This window comes from Megalops cyprinoides, chromosome 5 (genome assembly GCF_013368585.1).
Source record: "Megalops cyprinoides isolate fMegCyp1 chromosome 5, fMegCyp1.pri, whole genome shotgun sequence".
In the NCBI taxonomy this organism is placed as follows: Eukaryota; Metazoa; Chordata; class Actinopteri; order Elopiformes; family Megalopidae; genus Megalops; species Megalops cyprinoides.
Window position 1 is genome coordinate 30786192 of NC_050587.1, and position 24531 is coordinate 30810722.

At 43.1% G+C, this 24531-nt stretch overlaps 1 protein-coding gene across 3 annotated transcripts in view; it reads left to right on the forward strand.

Moving 5' to 3' along the window:
- Positions 1-24531, forward strand: part of LOC118778397 (cAMP-specific 3',5'-cyclic phosphodiesterase 4D-like) — a 117848-nt gene that overhangs the window by 57196 nt on the left and 36121 nt on the right. The window contains exons 2-3 of one of the 3 annotated variants that reach the window (XM_036529912.1): positions 15480-15671; positions 18306-18368. In XM_036529912.1, the coding sequence (XP_036385805.1) occupies positions 15480-15671; positions 18306-18368 (255 nt within the window). Of the gene's footprint in view, positions 1-15479; positions 15672-18305; positions 18369-20730; positions 20920-24531 lie in introns of those variants that run through there. The other 2 variants (XM_036529913.1, XM_036529914.1) reach the window with 2 other exon arrangements.

Sequence of the window (24531 nt, forward strand, 5' to 3'; positions counted from 1 at the left end):
AAGGAAATGTGCGTTCAGCCCATTAGCTGTACGAGGGTTTCACAACTTTTTAAGTGGAGTCTGGTTCTTTGATTTTTGACAACAAAATGACATGCACATTGAAAAGAGGGGCTTTTAAGATGTGTGATTGGGTGTAATTCCTTGTTTTCAATAGAATTTTGAACTCAGATTGGAACTAGTTATGACAAGCACTTCTCGACGGGTATTTGCAACATAAAGTTGTCTGACTTAATCAAAATATCGATTCCATACATTTTCCAGTTTAAAAACCCATTGGGGTGGAAGCATCACCCACCGAGTGAGTAAAACTATTCACCAGTGCTTGCCTCAAATATTTATTGTCAGTTCAGCCATGGCCTTTGTAGGATTTTGTCATTATTAATGGTAATGCATCATGTCGGCCTGTATGTAATTATTTTAATTAGTCCGCCTCCCTAGTCTACCAGTCCATTGTTGGCAGAATCCCTGACCATTAGGGAGTTACTTTGTTTCCTCAGAGACCTCTGGCTGTGGAGAACAGTGATCTTTTCACCCCGGTCACGCTGGCACTGTGTCCAAATTGGGGTGAAGAGTTGAGGGGGTCGAGGAGGATGACGCTAAGCAAACATATGACATTCATACCTCCCATTTATGCCCTGCCTCCCCCTTCGCCAGTTGCGCACGGTCTGGCGGACTCCAAAGAGGCCGCTGACTCTGAGGTTATGTAAGAACTCTGAAGGTCATCTTCGCATTTTTTGAGAGTCTGCAGTCTGCTCACATGCTCGGGCGAGAAAGTGAGGGAGCAAACTGAGCAGTACGTTGTGTCACGGCTAGAGCTCTAGGCTTTGGACCCGGGGGTTGTGGGATTAAATTCGCAGGTGGGACCCTGCTGTTATTACCCTCCCCCCCACCCGCCCTCCCCTCCCCAAGCAAGATCCTTCAACTCCGTCATTGCAGTGGAAATCCACTTCTTCAGACAGCTTACTGGATGTATAAAATTCTGAACATTGTTAATCGCCTTTGCTATGAGCCTCTTTTAAAGGGCAGCTGGGGTTCTTGTTTGACAAAATACCAGGGAAAGTATTCTAAACGGCATCTACTTAGTGGATGCTTGGTACAGCTAAGCAAACACTTTTCCTGGATTTCTTTTTGTAATATTTATTAGACTATCCAGAATAAGGATTTCAGGTTGATAAGTGCAGTGCAACTGGTGTGGTGAACTAGTGTTAGATTTCCTTATGCACTTGAATAGTGTCATTACTCAATATCACAAAAGGCACTACATGTCAAGAAGCATCGTGCTTGTTCTGGTTCTCTTCTTAAATTGTCCCCCTTTAAATGTGTAATCTCTAATTTCTGAATTCCAATTTTACTACTCTGGGACTAGGGTCTCACTGCTAAAGTGTCACATTATCTAATTTCAATGCTACTAGTAGCTTGATGCAGCGGGGAAGGGTCTCCTTTCTTGCATCTCTAAATGAATTAATGTTGCGTTTGCTCACCCCGTAGGAGAAATGGAAAAGGAGGATCCCTTCAAGGCTAGCTGTACTGAGCTGTTACCAAGCAGCCTAAAGACATTGTGGGAAAGCTTTACCTGAATAAGTTTGAATTGACAGTGTAGCCTCCACCCACTGATAGGGTCAAAAGAAAACAGTATTTGTGCCACTGTCCTCTTTTGTAGCCAGATTCAGATACAGCAGTCACAGTTCATTTGAGTGTCCCCTAATTATGAACTATGTTAGTTTACAAATACAAGTTAATAATATCACAAGCGGAGCTGTTGAAAAATGTCCTCTTTACCAAAAAAGCCATGTGCTACACAAGATTTGTAATGTGTGCTTACAGATTGCAAACGTTATATGGATTTCAAAGGCACTACAAATATAAATTGTATTTGTAATCCCTGCATTGTCTTGTTAGTTAACACACAGAACACACCTTCACAATTGGGGTACATCAATCAAGCAGGACCCAAGCCCTGAACATCTGAACAGGGATAAGCAGAAAGCCAGAACAAGAGTCCTGCCATCCCTAAGGAAAGCATCACTCATCTCACAGTAAATACAAAGCATCTGGTGCAATTAAACTTTTTAGCTCATTTAGTGGGAATGAATGTGTCTTCTCAGAACAACTGAAACCCAGGGAGCATTTTTGCTTGCAAGAATTTGTAAATCACCTAGGACACGTCTTCCTTTAGCATGCTTGGTGCATCCATCCAAACACTTTCTTGGGATTTATTTTTTTAATACATATTAGATTGTTCCAGGCAGCTCTTAAAATAACCCTGAACTCCTGCTGCTGTAGAGCTGTAACATAATGCCGGTGAGGTGAAGTGGTATGCTTTTTCAGGAAATACTTCTTTTTTGCAAAGTAGTAGGCATACAGATAAAAAAAGCATCTGCAGTGCGTAATGTCAGCATTCATCTTCTTGCTGGATCAGCCTGTGTGTGAGCACATATGAACTGACCTCACAGGCATGCTGGGCCATGCTTTGGGACTGTAAACCCCGTGCCATTGCGCACGAATACAGTCAGCACTGAGCTAAATTTGCTATAGTATGAGGCAACTACGAAATACTCCAGGCAGAAGGCACGTGGCTCTTCGTTTTCCCTCAGTGAAATAGCCGTGGATCCTGTGGAGGGGCTGTCTTTGTGCCCCCCCCCTCCTCTGTGCACGCCTCCTTCCCTCTCCCTCCCTTCCAGTCACTCCCACTTTCTTCCTCTCCTCCTGCTGCGCGATCCTTCCTGCTCAGTGATCCCAGAGAGGCGCGTTGCTGAGAGCGCAGTACTCGCGCGCTGGTGCTCAGCAAGAGATTTGGAGAGAGAGAGAGTGGCAGACAGGAGCCCGGCCCCCCTCGCCACTACCGGGGGGCGTACCTGCCTCTTTGAGAAGTCTGATCGGGACTCCGAAAGAAGCAGCCGACGGCGCGGTTTTCCGCGAACGGGATTTTTGCACCGGGACCCCGTGGCCATGCGTGCCCAGGCAGGCGGCGCGGATTAAGTCAGGACAGGAAAACGAGGGGCGCGGGAGGACCCATCTTCAGAATGAGCATTGTTATGAAACCCAGGTCCCGCTCCACCAGCTCCCTGCGGAACACGGAAGGGATCTGGTAAAGTTGCTTTCCCTCTTTCTCTCCCCCCTCCACCCCGCCCCCCCTGCGGACGCACACCCCGGCACAGTCTCTGCAGGAGTTCAGCTGGACACAGCAGGGTGCAGGCAGCTCTGAAATTCTCTCTCATGCTTATCAGCCCGTGAAGACAGTGTGGAGTACAGGGCATAGCGTAATGATAAGTTTCACCGTGATTTGACTTATTACCAACAGGACTTATTACTCTTCGAAGGGAGAGCAAAACTTGGGCACATTGTAGTGATAACTGCGATTTTCTGTTTTGTTAGTTCTGTGTTTGGCCCCCGGCCTTTCTTTTTAGTGTCCTTTTGAAATGGTGCTCTTTAAGTGCACGGTGCTGTGACTGGAGCTCAGTCCAAGGCAGGCATTGCTTAGTCGGGTTGACTGTGGAATGTCAGTAGAGATTAACCTCTGCTCCTGGTTCTGTCTGGTCTTGTCCTCTGTGTGAGGACTTGAATGACATTTCTTTAGGATAAAATGCAAACTGATTGAGAGAGAGAGAGAGAGAGTGTTAGGAAGGACGCAAAGTACATGTCGTTAAACCCCTTTTGTTTTATACTAAGGATCACAGCTGCAAGAATACTCGGGTTTGAACAAGCTTTGCTGTTTCTCAACAACACTTCCACGAGTCCTGTACTCATAGATAGCTTATCTTTCTTTTACTCAATGTTACTCTTGCTTTTTACATTTTTAATGAATTAAAGAAAAATCCTGTCTGATGTTGACCTCAAAATGTGCACATTGTAGCATGTGGTTTAACTTACAAAATCTGTACAGTCATTCCCAGTATTTCAGTTGCTTTATGTACAGATAGAATTTGTATTGTTATGAATATTTTGCCTCAAGGTAAATTAGTCTCTTACGCAAAGGTTAATCATCTTATTGTTTTGGGTATTAAAAAGCACTGTCATTTTTAATTTTGGTCATGACCGAATGTTGATGGCTAAGCAATTAGCAACTCTCACTCCGTAGTCTACCTCACACATGTCATTTGTTTTTAATTCCCTAGTAATGGATGATTGCATCGACGGGGGATGTGTGCAGTGTTTCTGTAGCAATCTAATGGGTAATTATTTATGTGCATTCAGACAACGAGGCAAGGCATGTGTGTATCTCCCAGGCCTCGCTCAGAATAGTCGTATCTGAGAGGTGGGGGGGAATGCGGGCGTCTCCTTTGTGCAAGTATGTTTAGAGTCGCCACAAACATTGTGGAGAGTTTCTGAACCGGAGCCAAGCAGACCTTTTTATGAGGCACCATAAATCTTGAAATTTCTTGCCATTTTATTTTCCAGTTGCAGAATACACATTTATTTTTGAAGACCATCTATTTGGGAGCCGTCATTACACGTTGGCAGTGATGTACTTTTTGTGTGCCTCTGAGTGAGCAACCTCTCTCACAAACAGGAAAGAGAATGGGACAGACAGTATATTGTGAAATAGCTGATGGCGTGGATCAAGTCGGAGTGTTGGTCCATTTGACAGTCTTACATCGGCCGGTCAGCAGCATTGACAACTCACAGCAGTCATTTGGGCACAGTCTGCCTGTTACTCAAAGCCTTTCAAAGGCTGTCGATGAGCTTCACTATAGCAGCTTTATCAGAGCAAACACACATTTGCATTCAGTATGTGTTAAGATATCTGTACTGAAAGACATATCCATATGGCCTTTTGTAGCGTTGTTTCCTTTGATTGGAGTTCCCTCAGGAAGCACAGCAAACGACATCAGAAGAAACATGGCAGGAAGGGGGTGGGTTAGGGAGGGACGGGAAGAGGGTGAGAAGAAGCCTTGCACTCTTAGTTTGCGAGACAAGACCGTTACACAGTACTGTATTTCCTCATACGCTCACAATAGCATTAGACAAAGCTAGTTGTGCTTTATATGGATGTCTCCTCACCACCATGGATTTGCAGGCTGGGTCTGAGATTCATTGAACAGAGTGACTGTTTTAATTAACTCTCTGGGATTATATCGAAGCCTTGAGCCTCGGTGTATTCTGTACAATGGATTGTTGATGATGTCCTTCAGCTTCCCAGAGGCGTTTTGGTTCCATGATACCATCAAGGGAGCAGGCCAGGTCATGATTTCTGGGGAGCGTGTTTCTTTTTACAGAACAGGGCCTTGGTGTTTCTCTAAGATAGGCTTCTTGTAAAAGTCAACAAGCACAGCATATCCGTTTCAATGTTAGCTTGTGGAATTTGCTTAATTAGATTATTGTGGTACACAGTAAAGATGGTGTGGTCAGGTTGTGGGAACAGGTCATGCCTTTATGTTTGGCAGTGAGGCCATCTGTATTGTAGATATTTTGAAATGACCTGGTTCAGGTGTTTCAGAGGGGTGCATCATTGTGTGATACTAGCCTCTGTAATTTAACTCTCGTTCTACATTTAGCATTGCTTATTTACTGGATGTACCTGGACATCTTGTGGTTTCAGGCGTTCAGCAAGTTCATTGTTTAAAATATCATGGTCTTAATGCAGAAGCTTTTTGTTTTGAGACCACTGTGATGAATGGGTGTATATAATTTTGTGTTTTAAGTTTGAGGAGATCACAGCTCACCCTGGTATTTTGAACTGTTTGAGTTCTGAATTTTAAGGTCTGTCATGCTGGAATACCAGGGTTAAAGGGTTAACTCACTTTGCCTAGTGCTAATGTGTGATGATGACCAGGATGTTGAGGAAGCCAATCGTGATATGATGAGAATCCAGACCCAGCAATGCCCCTCAGGTTGTAACGAGATGCCCAGGGGAGCTGAAAGTCACCACCCCCTCCCTTCCTTTGCGTGTGCTTAATTAGATCATTCATTGAGTAGCTGAACAGTGTCTGTGCTGCCTTTAATAAGAGAAGTCTGGCAGTGCTCCTGTGTACTGGTTTACGCTCAAAACTTGAAGCATGCAAAACAATCAGCCTCGATTCCCATTGCATTTTCTTTTATAGTACTGCTTCTGCTGACTGCCAAACCTAGCCAATCAGAGGAGAGCTATTAACTGTTTTCATCAAGACTGGTTGAGAATTTTCCTGTATGCACAGTAGAAAGGTTAATAGTTATTCTTGGGAAATGTCTGGTGTGCAAAATTTGGATCTGAAGGACTGAACTTTCTTATGAATTTGGATATTTTGAATATTTTCCAGCTGAACTGTTGAACTACTTTGAATATATTCAGAACCTTCAGAAAATTTACCTCAGAAAGTGTTTCATGAATCCGGCCCCAGGACATCACATTTCCAGTTAGGATAGTGACAAAGGCCTCCGTGAAAGCAAAGTGCTGATGAAATGACAGGTTGACAAACACCAGACACTGTCTGAACCATCTCTGCAAATGGCCATCTCCCAGATCACATCAGTTCCCTGGCTGGAAGAGATAACTCTTTCTTCTGTGTAATTATTTGTCAATGAGTCTTCCAGGACTTATCTGTTCTTTAGTTTGCTTCACAGCTCTGTGGGGCAAGAGATCCTTTTTAAGGCTGAGAACAGAATAGGTTAAGATGGCGACGACCTGTTTTCATTCTGAAAATGACCAAAACAGACACCTCAATGTGCTGATTCCATATGGTTCGATGACATTACCTGTCCTTGTAGCTTGCTTCTGGAAATACAATGCCCCCCTTCTTTCTCTTTCTGTCTGTCTCTTTTCCCTCTCCCTCCCTCCCTCCCTCTTTCTGAACTTTTTTATCAAGAGATCTCTTTTCACTGCCGATCTACGTCGCGATGACCTCTGCAGAAGTGGGCCAAGGGCGACACCCTCGGCCCGGCAGCTCCTCCCCCCTCCCCGCGTCTTCGCCACCTTTAAAAATAAACCCTTTGTCGTCTGTGCCCTGCCAACCAGCGGGCAGGCCACCCTCAGCCCAATTAAGCAGCCCCTCTGGGATTGGCAGGGCCCCTCCGTGCGTCATCTCAGACTCGCTAATGAAGGCTTTAACGGAAGACGAGAGACGGCAAAGCAAACGAGAGACGGGCGGTACCTTGCAGAGACCAGCCCGACGCGCGGCGTCCTCCTTGACACTCTGCCAGGGGGGTCCCGTGGCACCCCCGTCACGTTTAAACCACAGGGACGACCTTTAAGAACTGACATCACGAAGCAGAATGGGCCTCTTGGGTCTCACCCGGTGCCACGCGGCACGCCCCGCACAAAACATGACGATAGGACAGCGTCCGTGCAGACCTGAGGTCTGAGTCGGACAGGACGCCTCCCCTTTACTCAGCTGTGTGGGCCAAATGGGGCAGCCAGCCTGTCAGTCCGATTTGCACACTTGCCAGTTACCCACTGTATAGACTCGTGTATGTAAATGATCTGCGCTGTGTTTTAATTTACAAAAACCACGGAAAACTGCCTTGGCTGCCATGGCTACATCAAAGGCCAAACACTGTAACGTGAGTGACTCTGCAGCTGTGAGGCTGGTACAGCACACAGGGTAATATTTCTACTGTAGAGTTATAATACCGGACTTTATTCAGCACAGAAACCTTAAACGTCCCCTGCTTGTGCTCAGCCCTCTCCAAAAGGCATGGGTTTCAACTCTTGTCCTCTTAAAACCTGCCAGGGCACTAAGCACTGGTGATACTGGCTTAATCCCCATCCTCTCATCTCTGGCTGCCCGGTGTCACAACTGAGAATTTGGTACAAGATGCCTCTCTTCTTTGCCTCATGCTCTCTTGTCACGAGGGTGTATCACAGTACAAAACAACAGACTGAATGGGGTAGGCTCTAGTGTCCCAACACACCCGATGTATCAGTTAGTCATGCAGCATGCAGCCTGTCAGATCGCCCTGGCGGTTTGAAGTGGGCTGTGTGTTGTTTGTCTCCACAAGCGATTTGAATATTGAGTGATTGCGACAGTTTGGAACGCGCATATAAATACAAAGATAAACTTGGTGAAATGAAATTTAGGAACAGATGGAAACCGTCATACAAATAAGTGTTGGGGTCCAAATAGCAAAGAGGGGAGAAATGAGTGGATAGAAATGGTTGGAAAGAAGACTGCAGACTCCAGTACCTCATTAGGCAGAGATACAGTGTTCATTTTTAAGAAGACAGACTGATTTAGCTGAGATAGAGCTTCCTGAGCTCAGCATGGACAGGCAGTCTAACAGAATGATAGCCTGACAATCACAGCTGTAATTGGTGTTGAAGTATGTTTGGTAGAGTATGATCTTAAACTGTTACGCAGGACTGTAACATTTCCACAACACTGTTGAGAATCTGTCAGTCGTACTTGTCATGTGGATCATGATATGTATCATATTATGATATGTGTTCTGTTTTGAGAGCCATATGTACCACAATGAGTGTTTTAAAACATGGCTTAACATAGCTTAAATGGGAAATATGTGATTTTTTTAAAGAAATGTAACTACTGCAGTACGTACCCTCTTATTTTTCCCTGTTCTGGAGGGGTGGCAGATATTATCATATGTTTTGCTTCACAACAAAAGAAATAAAAGAACAGTTTTATAAATGTATTTGTTAATACTGTATATAGGTGTGTCTAAATACATTGTGTATATCATAGAATATGCAATACATTGATTTTAGAAAACATTTCAAAATATATTCTATATTACATTTATAAAATGTAAATATAAATGAGATTTATGTTTACAACAGACATTAATTAATGTGTAAGACATGCAGCATTTTGAGATATTAAAGCATCTATCTCTTAAATCTTGCAGGCTGTATTTATAGATCTGCCTTATGCAAAAGGGTTATAAATTCATTCAGCAGTTTGATCAATCTGATATTTTTTCTTTTGCTGACAGCTTTAGCATGGTTTATTTTTAATGTGTGTTTACACCTGGATACGGCCCCTGCATTAGCGGTGGTCTCAGATGCTGGCATCTCATTAGGTTTGAACAAAGAGCGATCAGCTGGTTTGCACTTGCCCATAGGGACAAAGCTGTTAGGCCTGTAACTCTATAGCCGAGCCTTCTCGTATTAAGCTCACCAGGGAAAGCTTCCATAGGAGGTCACATAATAGATTTCACAACTGCACACCGAAGGACAGGCTCAATTTAGCCAGCAGGAGAGCAGGGGGCATTGGCTAGCTTTGTCTCATAGAATGAAAGTCAATAGCCAGGGTACTTATGGGCCACAGTAATGGAGTAATGCATTTCTTGAGGTTTGCTACGTGCTTGTACAGTAGAATACAAAATAAGCATGCATCAAGTAGAAGTGGCTCCATAAATTGCCCAGGATTGGGAAGTCTGCCAAATAAATTATTAGTATTAGTAGCAGTAGACGTATTAACAACAACAGTAATAGTAAAGCTACATGTTACCAATAAAACAGTGTAGATTTCCTCTAACCATCACCTAGTCATGCAAAGACATTCTCCTTGTGTCTCTGTAGGCAGAATTTGTACTGTATTAAAAATACAGGGAACTGTGTGAAAACAATCAGTAATGCCCACCAGAAGAACGAGAAGCGTTTTTGAAATGGATTCACTTGCACAGTGCACACTCCGCCAAAGCACGGCACTTTCATGTAACCGTGGACCTTGCTGCGGCACCACTGTGAGAATGTGTAGGTGGTTTGCAGGGGTTAGGTTTCAGACAGCGTTACTCCTTAATCATCATGCAGCCGCAGTGTCACTTCCCCGCATGTCTTTCTCATGGACCTTCTGCCCCACGGGATGTGACTTTGTGGACGGGAGGTGGGGCAGGAGGAGGGGATGGGTTTCAGGTGATGCGGAAACTCATCTATAATGCAGGCGAAATGATGGAAGGGTGGGTATGTGTGTGTGTGTGTGTGTGTATGTGTGTGTGGGGGGGGGGGAGTTTAGGGGGGGTGTAGTGGGCCAGTCTGCAAGTTGTGATCAGTACAGTGAGCCCTAGCAGTAATAAACAATAAGAATAAGAATAAGAATAAGAAATACTTTATTAATCCCGAAGGAAATTTGAGGGTCACAACTGCACCGTCCGGCACACATCAAAACAACAAAGAATAAATTGAATAAAATAAATAAGAGGTATAAAATACAACAAATAGAAAGAAGTTGTGCAATAATGCTTTGAGTTATCGTGCAAGTTATCGTGTATGTGCTATGATTATATATATACAAGCAAGAATAAACAAGGGTAAGGTTATTGCTGTTATACAGTATGAAGTGCAGTAGAAAACAGTTATTGTTGTACAATATGCAAAACAATGATAACTGTATAGTGCAAATACAAGCGGTAGCCCCAACAGCACCCCCTTTCCTGAACCCACCCCCCCCCCCCCCCCCCCCCAATCCCGCCCATTCGCAAAATCCTTTTCTCCACTCTCAGAAGGCTGACCTGCCAATTATCTGGGCCAGACCCAGCAGGAGATTACAGACCACTGGAAATCTGAACCCTAGAAGATAAAGTGTCCACTTTAACAGGATCAAACTGGACACTTGCATTGTCTGTCCCATGATTCCTAGCAGGGCATGCGTTTTTGGACAGTAAATTATGGCCAGTCTGACAGTGAGAGCTGTCTAAAATTCGGGTTCAATTCAGGGTGATACTGATACTGATCATGAAAAAGCAATACATCTCAATATACACTGATATAACAAATGCAAGGTTTCGGTTACTAAGATGTGTAAGGTACATCATGAAATTCTGTATATTAATAGCTGCTCATAAACTGAATTTAACACCATGTTACAGCATTTTGCAGCATATCCTACAGTGTGTGTGTGCAATTACATAGAGGAAAGTGGCAGTAATGTCAATATTTTCAATAAGGTTGTTACTGTGTGTTTTACTTTTTCATGAAGGTAAGAAAAGTCTGTCCATTTTCAAAGGTCTCATTTGGCTTTTTTTTTTTCAAATCAGGTCTGAAACTGAGAAATTGTCACTACACATATTGTTTGTTGACACTCCCTGATTTACTGTTCAGAAATGTGTATCAACTGAACAGGCATTTTCCACAAGGGTCAAAGTGAACATTTTGACTCAAATTACAGTCATGGCTTTGTTACAGGAAACACTTAAAAGCTTAAGGTCTGCATTTATTCCTCACTCGTGGAAAGGTAAACTTGTCTTTTCACAGTAAAGTCTGTTGCTGGGATGTGTTCAGTTCGTCATCCTCCGGCTCCTTTTCCTGTGAAACGATGCCCTTTTTCGGTTAGGAATTCCTGAACGTGCGGATCCTTTCCGTTCATGATTTCCGTCCGCCGCGACAGCTCTTGGCAGCACCTTGCTGCGAATGGGCGCCTCGAAAGCATGACTCAGAAGCACAGGCAGAGCCATGGCCCTCGATTGGTCCAGAACAGGTGGAGCGTATCAGTGGCCTGACGCCACACACCTATATCTTGTACAGTGTCTTTTCGCGCGTTCGCGCTCTGATTCATGGAAGAAACGACGCGCTCTCCCAAATGCGCTGTCGTAATAGGCCTCTCGGCCGCATTGCTGTACCTCACTGCAGCTCACGCGAACTGAGCGGTTTGCGTCAGACTGGAGTAATCTCCCGCGTTTCAGCATTAACGTTCAGCTGGGTGCACTCATTGTTCCTCTCTGGCTGTGCACCTCAGCTGGAAATTTTCTCCTCCAAATACAGAGCCTTTGCAATCCAACAAGAACCATCCCCCCCCCCCCCCCCCCCCCAAACACACACACACACATCCATCCACCCAACCCCCTCCTCACACCGTCGTTTTCACCATTATGTTCAAGAAAAAGGGACTTATCTACACAAAGCAGCATTTTGAAACCAGCCTTTGCTTTACCCTGATTCCTCTACGCTTCAGAGGCTTAAATTGGCTGGCTTTGCATCGGCTCGGCAGGAGCAAAGTACTCTCAGCAAGGGGCTGATGTTCCAGGCAGTGTCTATTCAACCTTAACTTCCTACCTCACCTGTTTCCACCTCGCACGTACCTGGCAGTTTGCCTCACCTGTACTAGGATAAGTCTGACTCCGAGTAGAGTATTTGATCGAAGGAATGCATTATAAGATTGATTTTGTTTAATTTACAATAGATGGAAATGGTTAAAAATAATAACATACACACAAAAAAGAAACCTTCGGCTCACTCCGTTTTGAACAGTGGATATTTGTGTTTTGTTTAATCTTGATCTTGTACATTCTATATTAACTATTCTTTGAAAGCTACGTATCCAGAATGTCTTAAATGGAAGTTGATTTTATCTTATGATGAAGGAAATCATACGTTGTACATTTCTTACCAAAAGTTTTGAAACTTTCTCTGTGCCTGTGCAATGATAAATGAGCTGGAACACTTTGTTCCTGTGGGGGAGACACCACTGCGTTTTGAAAGTATGAAATTCTGCGCTGTAGGATTAGTGATTTTCTCTTTTAGATTTCGTTTTTCTTTCATGATTGGTTATTATATTTCTACTTTCAGCAAAGTCCATTTTGAAATCCCTTCCCTGGTAGGCTGCAGCCTCATACACTGGATTAAAGACGGCCTGTATAAAGTGGCCTGGCCTTGGCCCACCTTTCTAGCGAATGGTCTGTGTGTTTAACGCAGGCATCTCTATCCTGTTATAACCTCATGTCACTTACTGGTGATGAAGCGGTGAATTACTCAGTCAGCCAGTATGAACTGGTAATTTGTCAAGATATTGTAAATAAGAAACCCTGTACTTTAAAATCTTCCTGTTTGAAAGTACCCTAATTTCAGGCAAAATATTTAAAGGGTTGTTTATGAAATGATACACACTGTAGCCTTGTAATGTAACAAATCAAAAATCCAAGGAGATTGTTTGGTTGGTACTATCAGACATTTATAAACATGCTGCGGGAAATCTTTTTGACTGATGTGTTCATGGTACATCCAACTGTAGACTTTTCCTCACGTTCATTTTCATAAAGTTATTGACCTTTTTAAGGAAAACTTAAAATTAATTGCCATTCAGTGGATTTGTTGGTAAATATGAATGTCTTATTGTGCAGGAGCATTTTAAAGTTTGAGGGACAGATTGTTGGGATTACAGCTGCAGCATGCACTGTATTTTACATTCAGTTAGAAGTATACACTTCAATAGTAACCTCATCCTAGTTCCTTGTTATGAAGCTGCTGTTGGTTGGTACATTCAGCAGCTAATGTGCAGGTGTAGAAAATTGTTTGTAGTGGTTCACAATGGCAGATTGGGATCAACAAGTTTACCTAATCTCAGCACTTTCATGTATTTAAATACACGTGGTATGTTATTGAAGGTCTGATGCAGCAAGGCTAAGGAACATCACAGTGACCGTGAATACTCTCCAAAAGTCCTCTCTCCATACAGTGACAGTTGGGTTTCAGAGGGTAGGGATTTTAAAGGATAAACCAGATGATGTCATTCCCGTGGGCGCTGGACGTCACAGGGGAATCCCCTCCAGCACTGTCCCCTGTGTCTATATTTGACCGCCCCGGGATTACGCCACAGAATGGCCACTGAGGCAATCCCCTGGGTTCTTACGAGGACCGCCCCCCCCCCCCCCGGCTCTCCACGGTGCGGCCGTGGCCAACGCTAATCAGAGGCCTCCAGGTGCGATCCTTCCTTAAGCCAGCTCACCGTCTCCGTCACCAGAGCCTCCGTCACTTGCTAAGTGGCCTACGCATGAATATTTTATCGCCCGAACAGCTAACAGCTGTTCCCTCACGTCCCGGCATCCGACGCTTACCTGCCTCCTTCCTTATAGATGAGTCATCCCTGTTGAAACATAGCTGCCATAACTTTCAGAGCCCAGTTGGTGAACACTGCCGCCCTCTCTCTTTTGCGTAATTTGCTCAAACGTGAACCATATGCTCGGCAAGCATCTTATGGCATTATCCGTATAGGCAGGATGACCCTTGTTTAGTTGCGTCACATTTTATTTGCTTATTATTTACTTTTTTCACACAGTTTATTATTTATTATTAACTTGTATATTTACTTCACAAATTACTTCAGAACATTGCAAGAATGTTTAAGACATACAATTACTGGTATATCATTTATAACCTTGCACAGGCTACCACTGTTGTAGTTCTTAAACTCAAGCCAAATGATCTGTTTTCTCACTTGAGAATGACAGTTATTGTGCTGTTACTCTGTTAAAGCTCCTCAGCTTTGATACATTCCATGCGGAGTGGAGGAAGGCTGACAGTTTGCTTCCTGAGCAATTCTTTCGACACCCACTAAGTCACTGGCAAAAAGGTGCCAAGGAAGACGTCATCTCTGATGACAGCCGCTCCTCGTGATTCACAAAAGTGTGAATTCCGTTTGGATTCCGCGCACTCCAATTCCACACAGGAAGCGCGCACAGTCAGCTGACACAAGCCGCATGTATGTCAAGTACAGGCCTACGTATGTAGCCTGATGTGGTTTCATTCAGTGAGCACCAGGCCCACCAAGTGTGTACTGCATTGTGTGTGTGAATGTTGTACCATGTTAGGAGTGCACAATGGTGATATCTGCTGGTGGCAGTGGTTAGAGTAATCCTGCCTCTCCAGTCTCATTTGTGGGGTGAATTCAACCCATACATCTATTTTTGGGCACTGGTTGCACGCCAGGATCAGGATCATTTGGCTAGCTTTGGAACTGGCCCACTCAGTGGGAATATGTGTCATTGCAAAGCGGTGAAATGATTGGAAATGGACCTTTTCAAGTACAGTGCATGTGATGATCTGAAATGAAGATTGTGTTTGCTTTGTAATGCAGCCAAGCCTTTCCAACTTCTCAGCATTTTTAGCGTTGTCATAAGTACTCTCATAAATTGTGATTTATGTCAGCACATGGTTAAAAGCATTATGAAATGAAAAAGAGAATGTGTATATTTAAATGTATGTCAAGATATCATAGTATACATCACATTTTGCAATACACTTTGTGTCACTGAAATGACATGCATGAAAATGGCACATCTGATACTATATATTATTATAAAATATAATGTTATACTACACATACATACTAAAAATATTGTTGATATGGAGAATATTTTGTCTCATGAAATGTTCTCCTTATTTTTGAGATATAGTTGTATTCAAACATGGTTTTAGTCTTTTTTGTTGAATTATCTTAATTGAGAATATTATTAGAATGTGTTTAGATTTCAGTAATAAGCTGAGATAAGTCCATCTTAAATGTCATGTAGAAAAAAAAGGAAAGTACATGGCTGGACTTACCAATGCTTTATAAGTTCGGCTTGTAGGCGTTATTTATAGCTGTGTGCTTGTTACTGCCGACTTAAATTCACATTTATATTGGATATACAGTATGTGCTAATTTCTAAGGTTAACTGCTGGGCCTGCCTCAGAATAGCCCCAGGTGGCCTTTAAGTGTTTATCGTTGCTGGCCCCTCTGAATTTTCCCAGCAGCACCACTGAGAGTTCTCTGATGGGGTCTCCACCTCGCAGTTCCGTCTGACCATCTGTTTCTGTCTCCTGTTCCACACAACCCCCCCCCCCCACCTCCCAGCTTCGATGTGGACAATGGCACGTCCTCGGGAAGGAGTCCCCTGGATCCCATGACGAGCCCCGGGTCGGGGCTCATCCTCCAGGCCAACTTTGTGCATAGCCAGCGGCGGGAGTCCTTCCTGTACCGCTCCGACAGCGACTATGACCTGTCCCCCAAGTCCATGTCCAGGAACTCATCCATCGCCAGTGACATGTAAGTACGACGGACCTGTCAAGCAGGTCTCTGTCTGGTGCACATCACTCCCTCCTCCATTCCCCTGTGAAAACATGTCCACCAACACCCCGGCTCTACATTCCTTATACCAACACCATCAGCCCTTTTGTAGTGTCAAGCAAAAAATAGTTAGTGTCACTGGAAAATGTGCCCTGTGAGAATAAAACATTTTTGTGAGCATTTAAAAGAATTTTAAAGAGGAACCATAGCTCCAAGGAATGTTGATCGCTATTTTGACATGAAAACTTTGCAAGGGCAAACCCTCAGTTGTTTCTTTCCCAGGAACCTGTTGGTATTTATGTGCTCTTAACATTTTATTAAATTACATAAATATTTAGCGGTTCAGCTGTTTCTCATTAACAGCGTAATACAGTTTCTGCCGTTTTTTATTTCTCCGTGTCATATCCCAATGTCATCTGAAATCAGTTACAGTAAAGTCTATCACATTGAATTTAGAAAATGGAGAGAAACTGCAGCCAATCCTCAGGATCAGAAGGCAGAGGCTATGTTATCAAGTCATCAACCATTTTTTTTATTGAAAGAGCAGTTACAATGACTATTCTGAAAGTGCTGAATACATCTCAAAAACTGCTGAAAGGCCAGGAAAAAGACCTTTTGATCCACAGAAGTAAATCTGAGCGCTTGTTGTTTTTATTGGCCTCCAAGGGTTGAATCCCTTCCCAGGAAAACATTTAGCCAGTTACCCTCCTTAAATCACTGCTGTACATACGGCTGACTTTGTTCTCAATGAGCAAATGAAATTGCTGTGGTATTTGTCATTTTATTTATTTCTACTTATTTATTTATGTGATTTATTCATTTAGCATTGAGATTTGGTTTAAAATATTTCAGCTTCTCTATCAAAACAGGGTGAGTTCATACAGTATATAAATGTTTTATATATAATGTATGAAATAGTATGTATAATATCATGGAATAATGCTATGTTACACTCCCATACACATATTTTACTAAAACTCTGAATGTGGAGAAAACAGAATGCCAAGCAAGGCACTCAGGGCCATCTGTAGCTTTGAGGAGGCGGTCTGTTCCTGGCTGAGTCATCGCTGGCTGTTTTTATGTGTACTTGTGTATGTGTGTGCGTGTGTGCGCGTGTGTATGTGTGTGTATGTGTCACATGGTGCGCTACCAGCATGCCCCTCAGAGCCACACACATCATTGCTCCTCGTGTCCGTGTGCTCTCTTTCTCTCTCTCTCCCTCCCTCTCTCTCTCCCTCTCTCCCTCTCCCCCTCTCCCTCTCTCCCTCTCTCTCTCTCTCTCTCTCTCCCCCTCTCTCTCACTGAGGGCCATGGACTCGGGGACCGGCACGTGCCTCTTTTGTGCGCGTAGCGTCTTTGGTGCCACTCCCACTCTGTTTACAGTTGCATGGTCTGCTGTCAGTGATGTCAGAGATGACGGGGCAGTCTCTTGTTGTTCTTTTTTCTCAATGTGAACAGATTTTTCGCCCTACCAGCTGCCGTGGGAAAGAGAGCTATTTCCCCAGTAATGCTTCGAAACAGCGCCTGACATTCTCCGATCTAGATCAGTGGCCACACACATACATAGTAGCTATAAAAATCTGAAGAGCAATGGATCCACATCTGTTTAGGGATGTGCACTGAACACAAATGAGAAGTTTATGTCACAGCTCCGTCTTACATGGAGCCAATGTAACAGCTGCATTATTATTGCATTGTTATGGTTAATGGGTAGGTGGACTTATATGCACCATCACACACATTAATTTCATATTTTACAGATTGACTAATTCCGATTTACATCAATGCATACCGTTTTTGCACCTTTAAAACAGTATTTGCTTCTGAATCCTAAGCTAGTCACCTTTAAATACCTTTTTATATTATTAGCTTTTCTTAGAGAGGGATTTAGTCATTAACGGGGTGTGAGATTTTATTTTATATGTACCTGCATGTTTATAACACAGAGACACCTAGGACAAGAGGATCTGTTTTCAATGAGCTGTGGAAATCATGAAAAGAACCATCCATCTCTGCACCATGGGGCTTATTCCATTACATACAAGCAGGAAATGTTATTGACTTCACGTGTGCTGTCTCAGTCCCATCCCCGGCTAGCATTTATTTTTTTATCAGGGCACAGCTGATATCTTCCCTGGAAAACATTTTGCAGTTCTGTCAGTCCGTTTGTATGCTAATGGACGATTAACCAGACATATTACAGATAATGCTATCATATTTACCCCTCCCTAAAAAACGTTATGCGTAGCATCATTAGTGAACAGAGCATTCTTTACTTCATTCACATGGTAAATATCAGTTCTGAGACAGTGGCTTCCGGGTTTAACTGCATCTTTAAAAGGAACGGTTAAAGATGACAACTGCAAATACTCATCCTGACAGAGGCCTGGGAGGAATCTTCCAGTGACATACTGAAGTGATATAGGGGGTCAGCACCAGATCAAGTGAACTATTCAGCAGTTCGGCCTTCCCGTTCGAAAAAATACATTTACAAGGAGTCAGTACTAGCTGTGCAAAAAAAAGCCTTCAAAAGCTCAGAAAAAAATGGTTTCTGTGTCAACCCTTTGAATTCCCAGCTGTGTTTTTCTCTCACTACTGTGTCCTTATTGATAGGAATAACCACCTGCAGAGGCCAGGCTTGGTTTCTCGGAGATCTGAGCCGGTTATTAGTGGAAAGTAAGTGATGGTGCTAGCTACCTTCTAACGGCAGATCTGTTTATGCTGTTACTATGGAATGCTCTGCCTGTTCTGCGTTGCCTTGCTTTGCACCAGACATTAGCCCCTGCCCCACATGCTAATGAATCCCCTTAATTTAATGCACAGAACACGAAAAGGGTGTGAAAATCGCTGTCCGAGACGGGAATCATTTACCGATAGGAAATGTGTTTCAGTTGTTTGACTTTTATCTCTCTCTTTGAGAGTATGGTTTAAAAAAAAAAAAAAAAAAAAGCTTGGCGATACATTTGGTATTCTGGGCATTAAAACCTGACATTTTACCCCCTTATCAGAGCATTTTGAGTAAATATCATGGAATAATCATGGATCGTGAATGACTTTGATGTAAATTACCTCAGGCTTTGCCAGTGGGCTCATTTCGCTTCTCCACACTTGTGTAAAGCTTCATGCCATGGCCCAGCATTGCATGTGACATACTCCCCATATGACAGCAACCCCTCCCCCACCCCACGCCTCTCAAACAGAGTTCATCCTCATCCTGACTGTCAACATTATTATGCCTTAAGCAGGTGATCTACAGTCTAATGCCGACATATACAGATCATGCCGAATGTATTAAGCCCCCAAATGATTGCAGTAAATATGAAGTTACTCGTTTTAGCTTTGAAACTAAAATAGTACAGCATAATAAAGACTGTAAACCAAGTTATGTAAATCAGTTTTTATGAAACTTGTTCAGTAAACAAATAAACGCAGTGATCTGTTAGCAACAGCAGATGGTGTTGTACCAATACAATTACACATCACAAATATTTGAATCATTTTCAGTTTAATAGGAATAGGAATAGGAATAATAATGACGATAATGATAGGTATGACTAAATATGACTGTATTAGGGGGTCACATATGAAATATGAGATTATATACCTTCTCTTAATGTCTGAGGGAGAAAAATGACATTGAAAATCAAGCCGCAGGGTACACATTTGCAGGTATTTAGCATAAAACAACGAGGGAGTTCAGGTTCAGAATAGCACAGAAAAGCTCAAACTACTTCTGTAAGGTATGTTTAAAATGTATGAGTCCTGATGGTGACCATGAAGGTCAAAACATTGTCACATGTCTTAAATAATATTAGGACTGATATAGTAAGTATGTGCATTTATGCTTGCTGTTTTGAAAAATGAGATTACATATATGGATGAATGAGGCCTAATGGCAAAGATAGTACCTCGAATGAGGTCTGAATTTGCCCTCGGTCAAAGTTCAGGCAGATTGCGGAGACGCTTACGAGTTACTTTTTTCCACACAGTCGTCTGCTTTTCCTCAGGCTCATTGTCTCATTCAGCGTAACTCAGCACCGCGACGTGCATAATGCAGAGGCCGCGGGGACATGAGCCAGATTCACTGCATTTGATCCATTAGAAATGCAAAAAAAGGGGAGAAAAGATTACAGGTAACATCCTGACATGGAACTGATATGGCTTGTGTGCCACTGAGAGCAATGATGGGATTTGTAATGCCAAGTGATGATGCTGATGATGATGATGACAATGATGACGTTGATGATGGAGACAATGATTAAGATGCTGCTGCTAATAATGATTATTAATACAATTAGGGGCATTTTGTTAAATATGTTAAAAGATTGTGTTGAAGAAATTGATTAACTAGCTCATTAAGCCATCTCCTGGATCAAAGTGCAGCAGCATTACCTGGTGTTTCAGAATAAGTTAATGTAATATAAATTCTAAGATCATCAGCCTTGCAGTCTTTTTCCGGTGGGCTGGTCTCTTTTACGGGGACGTCTGTGTGTTACACAGCTCGTGGCGCTGGACACGTTCGCCAAAGTCCAGCTCTTCTCCCTTTGTTTTCCTGCCAGAGAAATGTCCTCCCGCTTTGCCAAAATCCAAAAGATGGAAAGGAAAAAGTATCTGGGAGAGGAGATAAATTGCCCGGATTCGGGTGTTTTAAGCCAGACGGTGCCCGCAGCAGAAGTGACCCCCCCGCAGCTGAGTCATGCATGTAAGCCAGGTGAAGTTCAGGAAGAGTTCAAGTGCAGCAGCGGAATCTGGATTTACTCAGTGGTGGAGAATCAATCAAACCTCCACTGCTGGTGTCTGGAGTTTGTTTAAAATCTGGAGCCTTGTTGCTTTGAATTATGTTTACGCGTTCAAAGATAAATCCCCCAGAGTGGTGGTGTTGGCGATAATAAAAAAAATAATCACTATTAGGATACGCAAGTACACAAGTAACCTTTAGTCTTGTGGCAAGGACTCTCGCTAGCTATGTTTAGAGTACTTTATTTGCAGCACATTCCATCCTTGCCTTTCCCAATAGAAGCGCGTGATACCTCTCCCAGACTCCTGTCAACCTTTCAGCCTCTCCGCACGGTAAGATAAGAGATATGTGTGTGCGGTGGCCGTAGCCGTGGCATATCACAAGCAGAAGGCAGCGGAGGGATCACCGCCTCGCGACGTGGCTGCCACATGCAGTGACAATGCGAGATATAGGACGGTTTTTCAGCGAGCCCGATGACAGACGCCGAGGGTATGTTGCTTTTGAGATCCGGGGGCCAGCGTGTGAGGCCTCCCTGCTCCTGCCTGAGTACCCCTCTCCCCCAAACCTCAGCTACTAAATCCCCCCCACCTACCAAACCACCCTCCCAGACCACCCTCTAAATCCCTGTTCCTTCCGGCAGACCTCACTGTTCCTCTCTGCTTCTCCCCGCACTAACCTCTCCTGCTCGGAACTGCACCCCTGCATCGTGGCTGACCAACACCAATCGCCTTCACTTTGTGAATAAACCTTTGGCTCATTGGAATATGTTGACAATAACAAATGGGAAATACTTGGTGCTGTTGCGAAAACCACGTTCCACGCTATGCGTTACCGTTTTTCACACCACACATTTTGCAAGTACGGGTTTACTCCCTCCTGAAACTGTACTACCAGAAGACAATAACAAATGCATTGCCTAACAGCCCTTACAAGGCTGACATATGGTATCATTGTCAATGCATATTTGCCCTGCATTACCAATATGTGTCTGAATAAATCCAAAATGGAATCCGATGTCTTTCATCAGAATTTCTGTGCTGCTTCCTGACCTTGTGTTGTTTTCATTTGTATTTTTGTACACTTTCCTGTATTCCAGCAGTAGTTTAGTGAAATTAGCTAAAGCAAGTATTCAGAAATTAATTAATTGGAACATAATTAGGATTAATTAGACAGTAGTTAGGATAAGTAGATATGTACAGTAGAGGTTGCATATGCTGGGTTGTGCAAGAGAGGAAATTTAATCAGTTTCATTTTAATCATTTTTGTTACTTTACATTACTCTCAAGGAAGTTTTGGAAGAAGAGTTTGTTTTGTCCTTTGAATGTGCATTTTATTTTTCTTTCAGAGGAAGTAAGATGCACGAAATAAAAAGAAGTTTAGTTCTTTCCATCACATTCCTTCTTGCTTAAGTCTTACAGTTTCTGTGCCTGTTGCTGCCACTGTTTAAAAAGCAGTACCATTTGTTTGAATATGTATTCAAAACTATTCATGCGCTGGATTTTAAGCTGGCCCAAGAACGTAAACAAAACTTTCAGAACTCCTTTCAAAAATGTAAATTGTTGGGAATGAACAAGACCATGAAAATTGGCAGGAATCGTCAACGCTGAGGAGTAATGTGTGCGTTTTCAGAGGGAAAACTGTTCTTCAAAAGTTCCCCACCTTGCAAGTCCACAGAGTAAAAACAATGGAGTATAGCAATCAGCTTTCTTGGCCCTTGTCACAGATGCAAGCTTTGAACAAACTTTAGCTGTCCAGATGTTTAATTTAGATGGAACCTGGAGCAGACAAACAGGAGCCTGTTTCAAGCAGGCTTCACCAGGAGCGGTACTTTGTCACTTGTCTAAATGTTTCTTCAGCTGCAGAAATGGACTATACTGGAGATATGTTTCTATTGTACTTAAAGCATAGGGAAACTCTGTGCTACTGACCATGTGCAGTAGCCGTGTGTTCTGTATGTCACCTTTTCGGTTAATAAAACAAACAAAGCGTTTCAGAAGAAATTAAAAGTCTCTCCCTCAAATTAAGGCTGATGCTGAATTCAGATGTTAAAAAAGGAGGACTAAAAATGAACATTAGCAGACTGAGACCTGCTATCCAATATAGGTTCCTTATATCATGTTCTCTATCACTCAAAATTTTAGCTGTTTAACAGGTTTCGAATGAGCAGGCCTAAGATTTCATTATTAAGTAGGAATGAAATCAAAACTTAGGCCCACCCTATTGCCATGCATTATAGCCATTAGGCATATAACTAATGTTGGGACTTGCTGCTGGACCAGAAAAAAAGACTGGTTCATGGTCAAGGCCTACGTTTAGGTCCTCCAGAAGGCACTGCTGCTTGTCTGACAATCAAATATGGAATTCTGTAGTCTGAAGCATGGCATCACATTGCAACAAGTTTGGAACTGTTGTTGCCTGTAAAACACCATAGAAACACAGCATACAAGCCTCCAAGGACACCTTGTCTGGTCACAGCTCAACCCACAGTCACTACCCTGCCAGCAAGGGAGCATTAAAGGAAGTCTAGAACGTGCGAGGGAGAGAGAGAGAGAGATATAGATAGGGAGAAGGACAGAGAGAAAGAATGGCGTTCTTGACAGGGTGCTGTCCTCCGCTTTGTCAGGGGATCGATTTAGAAGTGACCTCTGCAAGCGCGGCACTCTCTGGCCTCCGGTAGCAGCTCCGCTGTGTTGACGGGCAGAGTGCAGCCTGCCTGCCTTGCCGTTATCTGCGCCGGGGTGTCGGGTTACCGCCAACACAGAGAGTCCATCGCACGTCCTCCTCATCAGCAGACTGTTATCTGCGCACGGAGGCAGCCTGGGGAGGGAGGGAGGAGGAGGGGGAACTGGCACCCCCAAGGACACCCCAAATGCTTGTCCACTGCTGCCCCATCAGGTCTTAAATCTACCCCATAACCACACCCTGCTGTTTAGGTCGAGCAAGCACACACAGTGAACCCCTGAAATGACAGTTAGTCATCATTCAACGGAAATCAGTTGAAAGGGATGTTTTTTTGTTTCATGTTCAAGTTTGTCTTTTCCAACAATGCACCCAAAATTGTGTAACTTTAACAGGTTAAAGGGTAAGAACTGCAAGAGGGGTAATTACTAACATTTTATTCTGGTGGACGCAGTACCTTTAATTGACAGTAAGTGGATTCCTTGGCCACACCATAGGATTCATGAAAGACTCCAGAATCAGATAGGTGGCAGTAATTCGCAGTGCAGGTGGGCACAATTACAAAGGCACATTTGGAGGTATTCCCTAGAAACTACCCCTGACTCAGTGACTGTTCTTGTGGAAATGTAATATACTGTATGTAAATATTTCACAGTTTTGTCTGTGTATTCAAACACATGGCAAAATATATGCCATGCAATGTTTTATGTTATAAAATGTATGGATCATGTCCTCAATTGAATGCATTTTATGCATAAATTGCAGACAATATATGAAACTGTATAATATATTCCATGATATATGCACACAAATACATGCCACGTTACAGTATATGTTATGCTTATATTTCATACAATGAAATGAATTTCATATATTTTGGTTTTAAACATTATAAGATAAAACATTTTTGTGTGACCAGGTGCGGTTGCTTTTAAGATAACTTTTGGAAAACTTCTTTCCCTTCCAAGCCAAATCAGAACAGTTTGGGAGGAAGCCATACAAACTCTGTGCTGAAGGTTCCCAGCGCCCCTCATCATAAATGAAGACTTACCCCCAAAAGCACTGCTCTGTCAAACACTTGATGAATGGGATTGTCTCTTGTCATATCTGATTGGTTTTGGACTTGTGTTCATTAGTACCTGACACACAGATTGCATCATTCTGCACTTTGAAATGATTTTTTTTTTTCATCATTACTTCATTTTTGAGGAATGACTGACAAGCATGAACCCCTAAATGAAATGTGTACCCCCTTTTTCTTTGCTTGGCTCTCTATATCCACACAGAAGGATCATATAAAATGTACAGTATGTGTGAGATAACAGTATCAAAAACAGAATGTGAAATATGTTAACTTGGCCTCTTTCCCAGCTGTGTGGCTCCCACACGTTCCAAAGTGTGTTTTAATGTATGTTTCGTTTA